Raw genomic sequence first — 20,357 nt, forward strand, 5'->3', positions numbered from 1 at the left:
AAAAAAAAATGTTTATTTATTGTTTTTTTTTTACTAGTTTAATATTGAGATACTTATACAAAGAGCAAGGGGAAGTTAATTACCAGCCAAGACTATGAAACATTAAACACCTGAAAGGAAGTTAGAGTAAACTTTGACAATACAAAATACACAATGGCAAGAGTACTCTGGCTAATAAGTCTATTTAATTATTTGCATAATACAGGTAGAATCAACTTGGTTTACAAGCAGAACTTCCTGTAGACGAGTATGGTGGGTGTTAGCACATGAAACTTTTAACAAAGTATTTGTTTAAAAGAAATATAAACACAATAGTATCATCAAACAAAGATACTGTAATTTTAATTGTAATTGTAAAAAACCTCTATGATTTTTGCAATAAATATTATAAATAAACGGTATCAGCAATTGACACATACGTTATCCCATTAGCTTTTCAACAACTTTTAACATGGGTAGGCCGTGAAAGTAACTATGATATTTTATAGAAAAAATCACAAAAGTTACTTTTGAACCGCAACTGTTTCAGCAATGGTGGTTGGGCTATTTTGTTTAGAATTATAAGGACCACAACACATTAGTTTTAATCAAAACCTTCTTAAAATCCAATTTGTTGTTAATTTATGGGTTTTTTATTGGAAAATAACATAGGTTACAACTTTGGAACCTTAACTTTTACGGAAATGTTATTTGTACCATTTTGATCAGAATTTAAAGGACTACAACATGAAAATTGTCCATAAAAATTGCTCAGGCAGTTTTCGAGAAAATCCAATTTTTCTGTTATTTAATGGGTTTCATAGAGAAATCACCATGAAAAATCAAAATTTCAAAAGAATACGGCTGGAGATACTATAGATTAGTGCCTACATAACAAATTTCATCAAAATCGGACAACAGGTGTGGTCTGTAGCTATGTAGCCCACACACCACACATACACACACAGACAGACAACACATACACACACATACACATGGACAGACATCACTTCAAAAACCACGTTTTTGGGCACAGGGGGACTCAAAACGGGTAGGCCTAAATCCACTCAAAACTGAAACTCGAAAATGTTGACGAAAACCATACTTTCTAAAACTAATTTCTTTCTTAATACTTTTTGAAAGTAATAAGTGAATGCAGTAGTACTATGTAGGCTGCTGATAAAAGTGAGAAAGAAGTGAAGTATTTTTAAATGTAATAAAATTATTATTGCAATATGAAAGATGGACTATTCACACATAGGAAATGAGTAACAAAGATGAATAAGATTCATCTGGCTAAAGCTTGTAGGGTGATTTCTTTTTGATGCAGCTAAAACACATCTCGCTCATAGATTACACCTTCTAAATCATACAAAAATTTAATCTAAGCAAACTGTAGTCTTTTTAGTATTATAGGGACTATTTATTATGCTTATAATACACTCTCTGCTTCGATATGGAATTGTTCTGTGGGGAAACTCAAAGGGTATTAGCAAAGTTAAGTCCAAAAAAGTATTATTGGAGTGATGATAGGTGCAGAATATAGATCAAGCTGTCAATGTTCTTTTAGGGAATTAAAAATAATGCCATTGACTTCTTTGTACATCTATGAAACAGTAAATTTTGTAAATTTTGCTTCAAGATCTTCATTTAAATTTTTTTTCTAACTTTTTTGAATTGGTAACTTTCTCTCAATTGTACTGTTCTTGGTGTATTTTGTTGTAACTTTTTAGTTTCAGTTTTTATAACTTATTGATTGCCCATGCATCTGTTCACCATTTCCTTTCTATTGAAGAGTGTTTTATGCAATAAAATACTTATGTACTTTATTGTATGCCATTAAGTACTTATTTATGACTTAAGGAGATAAATAATCAAAGGTAATCAATACAGCATAGTTATCCAAATACATGTATTAAATTAAAATCAACTATTATAAAAATATAAATAAAGCATATTCTTTTAACATCAATTAGTAACACATAGTTCAAAAATCATTTGACATGCATTAGTGTACGTACTCTGTCTTTAAACATTTTTCATCACAAAATTCAGAAAGCAATTCATTTATGGTAAAACTGGACTGTAAATATTAATTATATTAATTAATTATTCTCACATTTAGTTTTATATTTTATACTACCTGATTCTCTCATAGTTAAACTAAAACTACACGAAAGGTTGTTCGTAATATTACTTTAATTGTTTATTTATATTATTTATCACCCTACTAGTAGTGATAGAATTGTTCAAAAGTTATAATGTTGATTAAAGGATTGACTTTGATGATTGTGTCTACTATTACAAGACTGTAATACAGTCTAGGGGACCTGACACAAGCTTTTTACTCTAATAGGGCTTAAAACTTGTTTTTGAGGCAAACAAATAACACAATATCATCCTTTACTTTTCAATGATTATGTTTTTTTAACACAGTTATTAAGTTAAAAATATATTAAATGTGTTGATTGTAAATGTACACCATAAAGTACGATTACAGATTTACACTTACAATTTGACACATAAACTAATATTATGGCAATTATCAATGAAAGTTGCCAATTTAAAATAAAGCTGAGAAAATTACAGTTTACATTTCAATTTTTATAAAGAAAGTGGGTCATCATCATCAATGGATCTTTGAAAGCGAGCTCTAGAAATAAATCTATGAGGCAAAGCCCTAAAGGAAATTACCTTTTAGTTACCATTCCTCCCTACATTTGTCATAAGCTTTAAAATACTATTGTAAAAAGCGGTTAAGTAGGAAAAAAGGGGGTTACAGAGAAAAACCTTTTTGTAGTAAGTATATAGATAGACAAAAGGATCAATATTTTTTTAGATATTGATATTTACAAAAAATCCTTGGGTGGTCTTTTCTTGATTTCCCTAATCTAGAAATGTAAATTGGTAAAAATAAATACATGTCCATTGTGCATTATCAAACCAAACATCCGTCTGCCTGGACACTTCTGAAATATGACTAAGAAGGTTTCTTATTTTGGATTTAATACTCCTTAGGACTTAAAGTTATTCACCAAAGTCAAAGTCTTCATCCACAGTAAAAGGTCTATCGCTACACTGTAAAAATGATTGGCACAAACCAGATGGAGTATTGTAAAATTTGTTGGTGAGTTTATTATTCCTGCAATGATGCCTTTTATCATGGAGAATATGTAAAATGTTAAAATTATTAATAATACCTGTATATTTTGTATAATTTACGACTCATACCCTGTTCCAAGGTAAGGGTAAAGCTAATAGTTTTAACAACAACAAAACACTATTTGAAACCCTTACTAAAAGGAAATTGCCATATTCATGGACCTCAGAGAGCTCTGTTGCTCTATGAAACATAAAAACTAACAGGTTTTTTAATTACCAAATAAATTGTAGCAAATTTGTAAAGAAGCTCAAAATAAGAATGTCAATAGGAGCATACATTTCTAATGTGGTGGCAGGACCTTCTCTGACAGGCCATACAACAATTTTAGGATCAACCTTATGCAAAATGTTTTGATATCAGTTATTTTCATGAGGATAAATCCTAAAGATGATCCAACAAGAGATCATGAGAGAAGCAGATCCAAAATGCTACAAAAGGGACTAGATGACAATTTTTTTTATTTCTACACTTACAACTACAAAAATACTGATAAGAAATAATATTAATAATGCACCGTGCTATATCACTTATTTCAACTGAAAATAATCTAAAAACAAATTATTTATCTTAATAACTAAGTTAAAAACACATGCAACATTTAAAAATTAAAATACATTACAAAATACAGTCTTTTAACTCTAAGGAATATGATTGATTTGATTAGTTTTATAATAAAGCTACCTTCCTATAATTTTTATATTCAGAGATTTTCTAAACCTTTGTAAATTATTAAAAATAAAAATTAATATTTAGTCCTTTATGTCATATCTTCCTAGTGCTACATGACAAAGAATATTTGTTTGAATTGCATTTGTTTAAAACTCACAGTTCAGAAATCCCTAAGTTTCAACCAGTATCACTTTCTTTCTTCTCAACTTTGATTTCAATTTTTGTAAATTCACTGTCTGTTTTGATGTCTGCAAGTTTATCTTCACACTTGAATTCAGGTTCTCTTTTGATTTTCTTAGAGGAAATTTTCTCTTTTTCTGGCCTTTTCTTCTTTCCTCGACAGCAAGTTTTCTCATACATTCTCCGCATGGCAGCTACCTAAAAAAACACTTGACTTGTTTATAAAACCATATCATTGAACTTACATTTGACACAATTACCTTTCAACTTTGGTTGTTCTGTACAAAAATAATTTATTTTTCAATAGAGAGTGTTACAATAATTAAAATTTTTACAAAACCCATTCACAATATCTTTTAAAGTAATTTATTTTTATTATAGCCTCATAAAATAAGTGGACTTTCTCCCAAAACAAGGTGTGATTATGAACTATTCATGGAAACTATTAGTTTCTCTTTTAATGGCTTGGAGTTTTTAACATAGCCTAAAAACATGCAGCCCTAAAAACATTAGAAGCCTTGGGCATCCTCCAAGCACACAACTTCTTCTGAGAAAGAGAGTGGAACATTTACTATCTGGACACAGGAAATATAGGTATAATGTAAAATAACCTTTTTTGGTGTTAATATACAGGGCTATGCAAAAATATGGACCCAACTTCATCACCTTGTATCTCAAAAGACATAAACTTTACACCATTCAAAAGAGAAAATTTTTAAGTTTCTTGCCCATAGTTCTGTTAACGGCCAAAAAAGTTATCGCAACAATGGACAGCCACTTTGTTTTACCATCAGTTGTTAGTAAGATGGCTATACAGCACAAGATTTTCTGTGTCATGGAGTTTGCAAAAACAGAGTCTTCTATTACGGTGCAGCGGGATTTTCACCTTGAATTCATTATTTAACCACCAACTATACAAAGCATAACTCGTTATTTAGGTAATTTTAAGAAATTGCAGCTGTGCAGTCACTGATACAAGAGATGCTATCTCGTTTGTGGGGAAAATTCGGCTATCACTTAGATGTTTGCCATGCAGCACAGGGGGGACACGTCGAGCATTTGTATCAGTGTAAATAAAACTTTGACATTTTCTCTTTCTAACAGCGTAAAACTTATTTTTACGATTTATATTTTTTGAGATACAAATTCTGGAAACTGGGTTGATATTTTTGAATAGCCTTGTATATGCCAAACTTTATCCCTTAAACTCCTCAATGGTTCCCCATCAGATACAGCTTTTAACACTGAACCAGATATTTTGAAACTTCTATCACACATTGTTTGAGTTTCAACTTGTCAGAACATGCCCCTCTCACCTCACTGTCCAGGATAGTCCACTCCATGGGACGACCCCGACGTGTCAGCGTAGGATCGTTGAGACGAGAGTACTCTGGGATGTCCAATCCCAGCTGTTCCATCAGCTTCACCAAGATGTCATCCACATACGCATGGATCAACATGTCAGCTTTCCGATCCTACAACAGGAGAGTAGATGTATGTTTGTTGTTAGAACACTCTGTGGGTAGATATGCATACAACCATGTTCTCTTTTAATGAAAAACTGGCAACAGCTGGTCTTTGATGAAGGAATACTGGTGCAAAATCCAAATTCAATGCTAAAATACTGAGAACAGCTGCCTATTATAACCCCTTATATTTTTAACCAAATTTATTTCCAATACTGATGGTGCACAGTGTTAAGTGTTTTAGCTTATACTCTGCACCATGCAATTTTCAGTATTTTCTCAACAAGCTATGCTTACTTAATTGATATTTTCTTATTTAATTGCTGAACTATTTTTTGTACCAAAGTTGTGAAGAAAATAAAATTTGATTTTACGGATATGTCGTTCATAGGCCCACAAAAAACCTAGGGTGGACGGTTATAATCGTCTGCCATCCATTCCATAGTGATAATCATGAAATATTAACACTGTCAATAATCTTGAATATTCCTGTGGGCGGCAGACAGATATATCCGTAGACCGCATTCCTTCGCTTGTTTTGTTTTTTATCCATTAAAATGGATCTATCATTCTGAAGTAAATCTATACCACTCAGTTTCCCTCCCATGTCCTCATCCCCAACCGCCACCAACACTTCCACTACGTAAAGACTGTTCTTTAGGTTCATCATATCCATCACATGCCGTACTATGATTTTCAATGCCAAGTACAGTAGAATCCCGCAAACTCGGCACTCGATAACCCGGCAGTCTGGATAACTCGGCCATCACCTGGCTCAGAAAATTAGTAATATTTTGAGTCCGAGTTAAACATGGAGTCAAGCCAGCTCAAGTAAAATCATTCACAACTCGTACCAAGGATATTTTGGACTATAGATGATGACTTAATACTGACTTGAGTGACTTGTAATATAAAAAAAGGAGGTTAAATACCCCCGCCGCAGCAAACCTGCAGACTTAGCGAATTTCCATTTGCCTGATTGGATTTAAACTAAAATGTCTCCTTAAAAATATCACATTTATTCCCTATTTAAACAGAATTAGTTTAATGAGTACTTAGGTTTGCTGCAACAGGGAGGGTAAACAAGTTTTTTTATGTAAAATGTTAAAAGGTACTGTGGTTTAGTAAGAAGTTAATGTATTTTCCAAATTTGATTAAAATATTTTCATAAACAAGCAAACTACAACAGTTGACTTCTGCTCCATAAGAATAACATGGGAATTTTAAAATTACAATTTTTTTGAATTTTCTCCGTAACAATTAGGCGCATAATAACGCTTCAATATACTAAATTATTTGTTTTTTTAAGCTCTACAAAATGGTTTGAAAAGAAATTTAGAAATTTGGTGTTTTTAGAGTCAAAAATGGGAAAAACCTATTTTTACCCCATAAAACCCCCCATAAACCCCCGTTCCCATAGTCCGATCATGCTGGTTCGCGAACTCATTCAAGTTTATCCCGCCTTACACCTTCAAACCAAATTTCATCAAAATCGGACAAAAATTACTCAAGTTATCGTGCGGATGGACACATATATATATATATATGTGTTTTTATTTATTAAATAAAAAAGAATATAAAAAAAGGGTACTCATGTTATTTTACATATTATTTATTAAATATATATATATATATATATCTATATATAGATATATAAAAATTTGAACGAATGGTGTTTTTGGCCTCTGGGGACATCAAAATGAAAAAGTAAATCGGTCCCGGGCTTAGGTCTTACCATGAGACCTACGGTAATAGCTACTTCCCTATAGGGAAATTCACTAAAAGCTTAAAAATTTTATTGTCCTTATTTTTAACCCTAGTTCCCGATAACCTGGCATTTCACAAACTCGGCACCCTTCCTGTCCACATTACACCAAGTTTGCGGGACTCTAATGTATAATAAAATCCCTCGCAGACATACTTTTTTCTAGCATTTCAATAAAATATTTAGAACTGATTGGTGGATCAGTCATTTTCAATAACATAGAAAATAAGCAAAAAACCCAAATGTAAACATCAGTCACTCATAAACAACCTTGGGCAAACTGACAGTTTCTCAATATTCACACATTCTATGACGCAAAATTGTAGCTGAAACAGCTGTGGCAATTATTATTGCCAAACACAAAAATACCCCATTTATAATGCAGTATAATGTTTATATTCTTACTATAAACAATGTGTATCAAGAAAAATCTCAGGACGGTTATATCCGTTTTCAGCCCAGAATGTAAATGGAGCTGTGAGGTCCTATCATTTCACTCAGCTGACTTGTTATATTGCTTTGACAGCCAAGGATGCCAAAGATTGAGCTATTTTAAATTCCAAATATTGAGGAATATTTTTTAGAGCTTGCTCAAGGTTTGGTTTGCTTTACTTGTGAATAACAAATTCTACACAGAAGGCAGAGTCGAGAAGGCTACAGGAATGATTGAAGCTAGATCTAAAAAAAAACACTACAGGTTAATTAAGTAAATGAAAATAATAAATCACAACATTACTTAGTAAAACAACATGTGCAAGCATAGTGGGCTATGGAAAACTAACTGGGAGCTAGTGGCTTGGAAAACAAAAAAATCTTTTGACATTAGCAGCCGTAAAACAAGACTAGTTGCTTCACAGTGTTTATAAGTAACTCACGTGCTTGGTGGGTTGCAGGTTGCAGATGGCGAGTCGTCCGCTGTTGTACTTCTTGGTGTGCAAGGGCAGATTGCCGCTAGGTAGGATCTGTAGTGTTGTGCCCAAACTTATACACAGATCTGCTACACTGTAACACAAGTGAAGCTGTCTAGACTGTTTGTGGGTTTGAACAAACTATTGAAGATTACAGTTCAATGGTTGAGGTGGGTGGCAGATTTTATTTTCATTGTTACTTCACCAAGGCAGCAGCACAATGTTGGAGATTGCAAGCTGAGAAAATAGGTTAAAATATCCCCACTGCAGCAATTTGTCTGATAGGATTTTTACTAAAATATTTTCATAGACAAGACATACGAGGTATGTTCGGAAAGTAAGTTCTGTTTTGCAATAAAGGACTAACGAGTACAGATTAAAAAAAAAAATCTACAACTCTTACACCTTTTTCCAACATAACTCTTACACTTTTTTTCGACATAACTCCCGAGATTTTCGAGGCATTTGTCATAGTGTGGTACAAGTTCGAGTACAGCCTCCTCGTAGAATGTTGCCGCCAATGTAGTTGGTAAAACGTTCTTTCAGCTCTTCATTGCAGATTAACCGCTGACCACCAAGAAAAGTCTTCAGATTGCAAAACAAATGAAAATCGCTTGGAGCGAGGTCAGGGCTGTACGGAGGATGGTCAAAAACATCCCAGCCAAAGCCCTGAAGAAGTGTCTTCGTCACATTTCTGGTGTGTGATTGAGCATTGTGATGAATGAAAACCACTAACTTTTTGATGAATGAAAAAGTTCTAACTTTCCCTTCCATTTACATTTTAGAAACATTATCATTTATCAAGAAAAACCAATCATCATATAGCTCTCCAAGTATCCATAGTTATCGTCTACGCAACAATTTCAATCTTTCAGTACCACGTCACTCAACCACTTTCTTTCAGAAAAATTTCCACTTCAATGCAGTAAAACTTTTTAATGACCTCCCTCTCCCTTTGAAAGCCGAACAGGACATCGGAAAATTCAGGAAATTAGTTAAGTCCATGCTGATAAATAAGGTCTGCTACAGCGTCCGGGAATTTCCTGGTAGTCTTTAACCTTATTAAACATAAAAGAAAACAATTTGTATACAATGTATTTAGTAGTTAATTAATTTCATAAAAATGTAATCTCTTGACTTGGCCAATGCAATGTATTGTTAATCTGGTTGAATAAAGGACTTTGACTTTGACTTCACTCCTTTCGTGAGCATTCCTCGGCACTTATTCTGTATTGCACGGCACAGTTTCCTGAGTGTCTTGCAATAAACATGTTTATGAATTGCTTGGCCTCGCGGCAAAAAATCAATAAGCAAAATGCCTTTACTGTCCCAGAAAGCTGGACAGAAGATTTTTCGAGGTGTCAAGATTTGCTTTGGTTTGATTTTTGCCATAGTGTGCCTCCATTCCATTGATTGACGCTTGGTTTCAGGGGTATCATAGGCAACCCAAGTTTCATCTCCCGTGACTATCTGCGATAATAATATATCACCAATCCCAACAAGTCAAGAAATCAAGTGCACTGCCCATTCGGCGGATTTATCCCATTCAGGCAGGGTTTAACTTGTGGAAACTCACGTGCAAGAGCACTCATTGTAAACTTACGGTTTTCTTTAATCTTATCATTGACTGCCACTAACCAGTTCATTATTTACCACAGATGGACGTCCACTTCGTTTCTCATCATGCACTGTATCTTGCCCTTCTTTGAACTGTCGAACCCATCTTCTCACCATTGAATCACTCATTACATTGTCCCCATAAACCTCACAGATTTGTCGGTGAATGTCAATTGCTTTAACGTTTTTGCATTAACAAAACAAATCAACGATCGAATTTCACAATAGGTAGGATTCTCAATTAACGCAGCTATTAGAAACAAGCACTACAAAGTGTACGACAACAATAGCGAGTTCAAAATTGTGTCATTTCCTTCCGGTTGACACAGAGTAACTACTGCGCATGTGCTAAATTGCGATCGTAGCGCTATCCCGTAGATTAGGGGAACAAACTTACTTTCCGAACGTACCTCGTATTTATTTCCCATATAAATAACATTTGTTTTAAGTCCAAGTTTTCTTGGAATTTTTTCTGTAAGGTTTTACTTTTATTTTAGGACACCGCTTTAACATACAATATTATTTGTTTTTTCAATTTTTCCACGATGGCTGTAATGAAAATCGGACATTATCATGGTTAAAGGTTAACATTTTTTAAAGAGTAGGCCTACTAATTTTTGATAATTTTATAACCTCATAATAACCCATTCCCATGACCCGATCCTGTTGGTTCGTGGACTTTTCAAGTTTATTCCCCCCTACACCTTAAAGCCAAATTTTATCAAAATCGGACCAAAATTACTCAAGTCATTGTGTTCACGGACACATATATAAATAATAAAAATCTAAACGAATAGTGTTTTTTGCCTCTGGGGAGATCAAAACAAAAAAGTAAATTGGTCCCACCCAGGTTCCAGGTCCAGGTACCATGAGATTTACGGTAATAGCTTATTCCCTTGATTGAAAATTGTCAAAAAAAAAAACAATGAAATCACAACAAAAGAGAACATATATGCGAAGTACGAGATGCCTTCTTTAGCATGACTTCAACGATTTTCGATGTAAGCCTGAAAAAATTCAGCTACCCAGCTAATAATGTTAATACTATATAATTATAATGTCAGAAAGAGATTGAGGATACCGAAAACATTTGCAATTATTTTTTTTTTATCTAGACACAAATAAATTATTAAAATATCTAGGTTTCTATGATATCATTCACAGAAGAACAAACGGTAATCGTAATCCTACTCTCCTAACAACGATTAATCAAAATTACTAACACTGATAATTTACCTGTATTGATGACTTTGTGAATCTCAATATTTTGTAGTTTATTTATTTATTATTATTATTATTTTTTTTGTAAAATCATCACTACGAGACACTGACACCAGATAAGCCTGAACATGTACTACAATCCTCTGATATATTATGAATGGTTTAGCGTGAGATGTTATAAAGAAGATCCAGAGTGAGAAATACGCTTTGTCTAACACAGGAAGGCAACCAGCCAACTCCAACACTTGATTAAACAAGAGTTGTCAATGAAAGCTAAGTAAATGTAAGAACAGCAACACAGTACAGTGGAGACTCATAAGTTCTGACTTGATACTGAGTAAGTACTCTCAGAGCTGACTTACCTTATAGGAATATTCTCTATCTTTTAACACCCAAAATTGATTAAAATTATCTCAATTTTGCCTTTTATAAAGCAAGTTTTCCAAACTTGATGTTTTAACTCCATAAACTTGAATATTAATACAAAATTAAATTGATCAGTAAGTAATTTTATTGTAAACACCTTAATCTGAGCTTTTAATCCTACACATTATTTGTAATATAAGCTTCAACACAATTTAATAATGAATTTAAATATTGATCTACAGTTGTGAGTTGAAACTATTACAGTAAGAAATAACATATCCATTAATTCCTTTTGGGCAGACCCCATTAGAATGTCACCGAATGAATGTCAGACAATTTTCTTTGTCCGTATTTAATAACAATTGTTGCCATATTTGTCAATGTTATCTTGTATGTTACCTTCAAGGATATAAAATAGTCTTCAAAAGTGAATGAAGTATATTTCTTTTTTTATAGTAAGAGTAGTAATATACTTTTGTACTCTCTAAAAAAATTCAAGGTTATTAAAGTCTTTTTGTAAAAATAAAAATACAGGAAATTCCATCTACATAAACTACACCTATACCGTACACCAGAAATAAGTTCAAGGACATCAATCTGTTATCTAACACTATTTGTTGTCATAAATTGATAATCTGATAATCTCGTGTTTAACTTTATGGACAGACAATTATTGGGTATTACAGAAAACGATAATTAATGTTAATCAGTTTGAAAATTCTTAAGCGACCATAACGTGACAAGTGACAAGCATCGGCATTGGTGAAGCACTATGTGTCACACACAGCATTTTGCATGGTATTGAGTTGACTTGACAAGTTCAGTATTCCCATATATTCAAATGAATGCGTAAGTTAAGAAAAGTGCCAAGTTAATTTATAACTTTTTTTCAGCTATCGATTTTTGGAAAATACTTGAAAACCAGATAATGCAAGTAGTTTTTCACTTTCTTCAACTTTTCACCTTGTGTTTGTGCAACAGTGCTGACTTAAACAGCTGGGCGGATAATTTAGTACGAGATGTCAAAAGCACTCTTCAGAATACGGACAGTGAGTTCATCCCAGTGCCTGATCTAAAACAAGAAACTGTGAAACTTGTGGGGAAAATTCCGGTGAAACTGAAACTCCTCGCAGTGGACGGTGTTTTGGGGGAGTTAAGCTCTCTCAGGAGGATTAGTGATGTTCAAATCAAAACAACAATCAACAATCAAAATATGTCGATAATCTTGCCACTGCGTCTAGAAAAAGTAGGGCTTCATTTTGAAAACTGTTTCTTATCCTCGGGGTCTTCTAAGGCAATGGATGAGTTAGAAGTCAAAGTACCTGTTTACAAACCATTTTTATTAAACACCACGATATTGCTTACCAATTTTCTTCGTAGACCTAATAACATTGGTTCAGTGGACATTAGCATGGAAAAATTCACAAACGTCGAGGTGATATTGGCTGAATTCTGTCTAAGTGATATTAATTTGAAGATTTACGAGTGGATAAAAGACTATTTGAATAATGTGGTGCTGACTGAAATTAAATTGAAGATGAAACAGGTATTTACACAAATATTAACAAAATACGTTGCATAAGCTACAAAAATGTCCCAAAAACATTTGTTTCCTATGCATGTATTACAAATTTATATATGTATGTATACTATTGTAAATTATAAAATGGTACTATTTTTGGTTAAATGGCTGGTTTTACTGAATTTCTCAGACCACCTTACCCTAAAAATGTGTTGTTGGTTTAGATACTCATATTAGTTATTACAATTTAATTTACTGCTTTTACTCTGCTATTTTTTAAAATTTTCAGAAATATCAAAAACAGTGATTTTAAACAAGCTGTTTATCATTTTGAAACACATAAAAAATTCAAAATACATTTTTGTCAATGTTAACCAACATGTCTCAAGAGCCATTTTTCATTAGGAATCAATAGGATTTCCAAGGTTTTATCTTTAAAGTAGTTTTAACTTTTAAACTATTTCTGTTTCTTGCGTGATAATGATTTTCGATTTTCCACACAAAGTTACACATTCTAGTCTCAACAATTTCGGTGAAATCTATATTGCTTGCCTTTAAAAAAATTCACATTTAATAAATAAAAACACAAACTGCTGGTTGAGTATGCACTTTTTCATTGTAAATGCATTTATTAATGACAATAATCATTTCGTTGAGACAATGACAAAAACGGTGCATATTTTTAGCTGAATATGGATGCAGGGTCAGTGTAGCAAGGAGTGAGATATTAAAGGAATGTCCATGTCATTAAAAGCTATATTTTACTGGTATCTCTTGTTCCACATAATTAAGGGTTCTGCCTGTTTTGTGAATACAATTTTATTTTACCTTTTGGAATTTACGTCACACTTGATATTTTACAAACATATGGAATTGTCTGTGTTTCATCTCGTTTATAATACGATTCTAACTATGTTTTTCACTGAATTGTACAAATATTATTTCTTTTATCCAGGTAACGATCATAATTGGTAATATTGGTAATAGTATTAGTGAAATGGAAATATTTTAATAAATAACAAGTGTTTACAACATTTTATGACAAGTCCAAATTGTGTTTAATATTGATTCCAAATTTGAAAGAATTTCAACATACAAAGAAAACTTCAAAGAAGACCCTTGTTCTGTGAAATTTTGAAACTTAAACAGCTCTGAAATAATTTGACTGTTTAATACCTTTTGGCAGCAAAACTGTCCATTGTTAGACAGGCATTTGGTTGTCGTGAGTGACTCACAAAAATTTGACAAGGAGGCCTTCAATGATGACTAAGAATCAAAAATTTCTTGAGTTTTCCCAATACAGAAAAACCAACAGCCGTCTACCATTTGATCAAACAAGAGATGTCAATCAAAACTGAGTATATACGAGAACTGACAACTCATATCTGGCAGTGGCGCCTTCTAATGCTGACTTGACAACTCTGAGTAAGTACATTCCGAGCTGACTCATCTTGGGAGGATATTCTCTACTTTTAAACAAGACTCTCTTCCTTAATCACTATCATGGGATTTTATATGCATTTCTTAGGGCTAGATGTCGCTGACATAGATTTTTAGTATAGGTTGAAAAAATGTAATCAACTTAATTGCTTTAATGTAATTAAGGTTTACAGAATAAAAAAAACATCAGTTTTTTAATATTATTTACAACTTTGCACACACAGGATTAGGTTTAAAACAAATCAATTAAATGCAAAAATTAAAGTTGTTTCAAAACTAGATTTTTTACATCTAGTACATACAACAATTTGTAGTACATACAACAATTTGTGTTAACCACAACCTTCTTCTGAAGAAATTAGCATTATATAAATTTTCTAATAAATCGATATCTTGGCTTGGATCCTACTTAAATGCTCGCTTCCAAAGGACAAAAATAACTAAAAATAAACAAGAAATAAAATCTAATTGGGAGGAAATTAAAATCGGGGTGCCTCAAGGATCCATTCTGGGGCCACTTCTGTTTCTTATATACATAAATGATTTACCTAAAAACGTTTCCAATAGTCTTATTCTGTACGCAGATGACACTACTGCAGTTGTCAAATCAAAAAATTATGATGAATTAGTTGTCAAAGTTACTGAGTGTCTTGATGAGCTAGGGAACTGGTTTGATAAAAATGGACTGAAAATGAATCAAGATAAAACTCAATTGGTTAGATTTTTTACACCCCAGAATAGACAAAATGTAAATGCTTTCACACAGCTTTCAATTGATGAAAAGGTTAAATTTTTAGGCCTGTACATTGACAAGCATTTGGCGTGGGATAGGTGTGTTGAATATGTTTTGGGCAAACTCAACTCAGCTTGTTTCCAAATTTTATGTTTAAGGGATACAATAGACTTAAAAACTTCAGTGATGATGTATTACGCTTATTTTTACTCCATACTTCAATATGGTATTGAATTTTGGGGCTACTCAACAGATATAAATAGAATTTTCAAAGTCCAAAAAAGGTTTTTGCGAATCATAACTTTTTCACCATGGAAAGCTTCATGTAAACCAATTTATAAACAGTTAAATATAATGACGGTTCCAAATTTGATTATTTATAAAACCTTGCTAACTGTACAATCCAACTACCCTCAATTTTGCAGCGGAAACTTTGAGCATTCGTATAATACGAGATTCAAAAATAATTTTCAGTATCCTAGACACAATCTCAAACTTGTTGAAAAAACACCTTCCTATATGGGGAAAAATTTTTTTAATAAATTAGACCCAAAATTAAAAATATTAATAAATACTAATTCTTTTAAAAGCAGCCTTGCCAACTTTTTACTAGGTAAAACTTATTACAGCATTAATGAATTTTTAATGGACAGCTCGATTCTGTAATTATTTTAATCTTTAACTTTCCACTTAATCTCCTTTTATTGTAATTTTATTTCTATTCTAAGACATTTTGGATGGTTTGTAATTATTAGATTAATCTTTAATTCTAGCTATTCATATTTATATTTACTATTTAATGTTATCATTACATAATTTGACAATGTCACCTGTTTTTTAGCTATGCTATGTAAAAAAATGTTATGTGACAATAAAGAAATATTTATTTATTTATTTATTTACAACTTTATTTAAGAGACTAGATCTGGGCACATTATCATTTATTGCTAGTTTCTTTGAAACTCACGCAAACAGCTGCAAAGACAATAGACAATAATGATCTTCATTCATATATTCTTTGAGAATACAGTAGAGTCCCGCAAACTCGGCGTAATGTGGACTGGAAGGGTGCTGAGTTTGTGAAATGCCGGGTTATCGGGAACTAGGGTTAAAAATATAAACAATAAAATTTGTAAGCCTTTTACCTGCCTTCTTTATTTACATTTATTTATAATACAAGTCAGTATTAAGTCATCAGATATAGTACAACAAATCCTTTTTACGAGTTGCGAATGATTTGACTTAAGCTGGCTTGAGTCTATGTTTAACTTGGACTCAAAAAATCACTTATTTTCTGAGCCAGGTGATGGCCGAATTATCCAGACTGCTGGGTTATCGAGTGCCGAGTTTGCGGGACTCTACTGTAGTACAATGCATAAGTATTTTGTTGTTTAGAATGCTTAAAAAGTAGATGTGGGTATGTGTTTCAATATAGTTAGCTAAATATTCACTTTCTGCCAAGACCAGGCCGTTTAGTTCTTGCCAGTAACCGGGCTGTAAGTTTTTTACTTTATTTTAGTACGTCGCTCAGCACGTTTTGCGGTCTTCAGAAGGATGATTAAGGAAAAATGCTACTTTGCAGGATGGTTTATTTTAGAGAGGGTCCAATAACTTTGTGCAATAATTTGAAATGTTTTAAGGAACTGTGCTATTTTCTATTTTTGAAGTGTAATTTTATTATTATCATCATTGTAGTTGTAAAAGAAGTATTAAAATGTTTCCTTCATTCCCTGAGGAGCAGAATTGTTGAAGGAGATGAAAAAAATACTAATCTAACACATTACTTTCCTCACTTTACATTGGAATTTAATAAAAATAAGCATATTTAAAAAGCCAAAGATTTTGAAACTAATTTGACTTAAAGCAAATTTTTTACACCAATAGATTCAAAGATTTATTTCCTTTAACCCTAGAGCTGGCAGTAGTGTAACACTGTACTGGCATAGGGATATTATTGATTATGTAATATCATTTTTAAACCATCATAAAAATTAGAAATAGCAACATAACTATGGATTGTTATATATAATTTTGTTCGGAATAAGACAAAGAACAATATTAAAGGTGATTTACATGGTTACCACAAAAAAATTTTTTTTTTGTTTTTCCAAATTGTGGGCATTATTAATTTTTTTATAAAATGTTTTTATATTCCGTCATATAGCTAAGTGCATGTAAGACTTAGCATCATATAGTAAATTGTAAAGTTGTGGTAAATTTTGTGCTGATTCCAAAAATATATGGTTTATATAGCTTATTTTGTGTATTTTGTTTGGTAGCCCTATTACTATGTCGATCGTACCCCCGCGCTAGTACCAAATAATCACCCAACCCAGGTCATGTACAAATCCGTACACCTTATATAATATATAATTCCAGGGTACTCTGGTTTGTATTATTTAACTTATTTATTACAACAGTAGCCCAAAAAAGTTAACAAAACTAAAAAAAAAAAAAAAAAATTATATATATGCCTACCGAACACCGGCATTGGCGCCGTATATCCGGCGTCGCCATTTCGGCCGCGGCCGTTCGCGCCGTATATCCGGCGTTTGCCAGCGCTAGGGTTAATATTGGAAATCAAACCCGTAAGCAGCATAAAATAAATAATATTACTCTTGTTACAGGTTAGAAATGAAGTTGAAGTACGTTTTGGCAATTCTCCTAGTGAGTATTGCCAGCTCAAGATCAGAAAAGGAGAATATAAATGGCTTTGTGGACTCGATCTTACAAAGCGCAAAAGATTCTGAACTATCGAAAAACAACGGCCAAATAAATATTCCTGACATGGAGGAAAAGTTTAGTGAAAAAATCTCATTTGTCCGTGTGTCAGGAAATGTAAAAGCAACTGAGGGTATTTTCAAAAACCTCGCAACCCTACAGAGAACAGGTGACGCATTTTTGGATATGACTGAAGACGTGGTAAAGCTACAATTGGTTTTGGGCTTACAAGAAATGGAAGTATATTTTAACCGTTGGCAAGCTCATTTAGGTAAATTGAGTGCCACAGGGTCTGTGAAGGTAAAGGTGAAATCAAATTCAATCAATGGACAAATATCACTATTTGATGACGGAGTGAAATGTAAGGCTAATCTAGACCATATTAAAATAACAGAACTCGGAGGTTATGATATTGATATAAAAATTAAAAATGCACCTGGAGTTTTAAACAAAATAGTAAGCAAACTAGGAGACTGGGTGATAAACCACTTACACAAGAAAATAAAAGCGGTTGCAGAAAAAGAGCTATACAATAACTTATCTAGAGAATTACAAAAGTTCAATATTTGTGACATTTTGAAATAGAAGAAACAACAGTTGCAATTGTACAAATTATTAAAGACTAATAAATTGCCTGATTTAACAAAAAATATGAATACTTTTTTCTTGACCAATTAAGCATTAATGCTATAACTATTTTGAATCTAATAAATATTTTTATTTTATAGATAACATGTAAAGCTTAAGTATTATATTTTACTTATCTATATTAGGTTTAGATCAAGGGATTTAGGGGATTTAAGGGAATACCTATCACAATATGTTTGTGATAGGTATTTGGAGGGATTTTTTACTTGGACCAGTATGTTAAAAAGTAAGTATAACTTCAAAGGACATTTTAGAATATATAGATTGTTAGGTCTTACCACTGAGTATAATACTCAAAAAGAAACAATTTTGTCTGAATAATTCCAAGTAAATTTCAAGCAAGAAAACTGGTTTAAATCTTGTAGAAATTCTTTTAGTGAATTTATTCCGTGTTGATTCTTTCAGTTAGTGATCCAATACTTGAGACAATTGGTCTTCCTTGGGGTGGTCTTGATTTACAAAATTTACCATCCTACATAAAAGACAATAACGACTTTCTAAACAAAATTGCAGTCTTAAACCTAGATGACCTATAGATGATATCTTTATTGTTTGGCAAGGCAACACGGAATAAATTCACTAAAAGAATTTCTACAAGATTTAAACCAATTTTCTTGCTTGAAATTTACTTGGAATTATTCAGACAAAATTTGTTCTTTCTTAGATGTTGATGTCTTCATTGATAATCAAAAACTTAAAACAAAAATTCATTTAAAAGAAACTAACAAAATGCAGTGCTTACATTATCAAAGTTGTCACCCTATGTATAAGAAAAACTCAATTAAAAAAAAATCAAGCTTATCAATTCGTGCTAAAACACTCTGTAGTGAAAAATCTGATTTTGAAAAATATATCACTCAATTGAATTATGCTTTCATTGAAAGAGGCTATCATCAAAAACTAATATCCAATCAGATCAAAAAACCCAAAAAAAAAAACTCAACAAGATAATAGGTTTTCAAGTGATCCTAAATTTATTACTCAATACTATCCTGGGCTACAAAAGATTAACAGTGTAATGAAATTAGCAATTTTCAATTTCAATATTTTGAAATCTTCCCCCAGTACTGAAAATTTATTTTCCAGACCACCACGTGTTATTTTTAAAAGGCCACAAAATTTAAAAAATATGTTGGTGAGACCCAAAATTCAAAATTCTCGGCCTTCAAACAATTCTAAACACGGCTGTGAACCATGTCACAAGCCCCGATGTGGTATTTGCAAAATTATGAGTAATACAACTGAATTTGATAGTAAAGTTACAAACAAGGTTTATCCGATTGTTGGTAGATCAACTTGTGAATCTCACAATGTATTTATCAACTATCGTGTGAACATTTTCCGAAAGAGTACATTGGCCAGACTTCAAACTCTTTAAGAGTTCGAATGACAGGCCATCGTTTTGATGTGGTACATGAAGGCAAAAGAAAACCAATCTATAATCATGCCGCTCACCACAACCAAAGTTTTGAAGGCTGCTATACCCTTAAAGCCCTTCACAAAGTAAACCCACATCAAAACCCTAAATGCAACGAACTGTTTTAAGAAATTCTGAATTGGCTCACCAGTTGGTACTGAAAACAAAGTTCCCCTCTGGTTTAAATTTAAGATAGTAAAAAAGGGATTCAACTCAGCTGAATTTTTCTTTTAGGCTGATGTTATTATTTTCTTTGATCTATACGCAATCATATGTTCTCAAAACTCAACTATTTGTAAACAGTTCATATTTATTTGTTAGTTTTGTTCATTTTTACATTTTTCATTAAATTCTCTTTGCTTGAAAACGTTTGTATTAAAGAAAATTTGCAATGTTTCATGTTTCATTTATCATAAACTCTATGAAGATCTCCTCAAGAATATAAAAATGTAGATATATATATACATATATAAAAATTTAACGAATGGTGTTTTTGGCCTCTGGGGACATCAAAATGAAAAAGTAAATCGGTCCCGGGCCTA

At 32.4% G+C, this 20,357-nt stretch overlaps 1 protein-coding gene across 1 annotated transcript in view; it reads right to left on the reverse strand.

Annotated features, from left to right (window-relative positions):
• Positions 1-1,931: 1,931 nt before the first annotated feature.
• LOC128987284 (NAD-dependent protein deacetylase Sirt6-like) overlaps positions 1,932-20,357 on the reverse strand; it is a 36,291-nt gene continuing 17,865 nt past the window's right edge. Inside the window, exons 6-8 of the mRNA XM_054408050.1 lie at positions 8,098-8,224; positions 5,308-5,466; positions 1,932-4,189 (exon numbers count right to left, since the gene is read on the reverse strand). Of these exons, the coding sequence (XP_054264025.1) occupies positions 3,989-4,189; positions 5,308-5,466; positions 8,098-8,224 (487 nt within the window). The 3' untranslated portion in view covers positions 1,932-3,988. The remainder of the gene's footprint in view (positions 4,190-5,307; positions 5,467-8,097; positions 8,225-20,357) is intronic.

The sequence above is a fragment of the Macrosteles quadrilineatus genome, unplaced genomic scaffold (assembly GCF_028750875.1).
Source record: "Macrosteles quadrilineatus isolate MER2022 unplaced genomic scaffold, UCM_ALF_1.0 Scaffold_2__2_contigs__length_208266976, whole genome shotgun sequence".
Lineage (NCBI taxonomy): Eukaryota > Metazoa > Arthropoda > Insecta > Hemiptera > Cicadellidae > Macrosteles > Macrosteles quadrilineatus.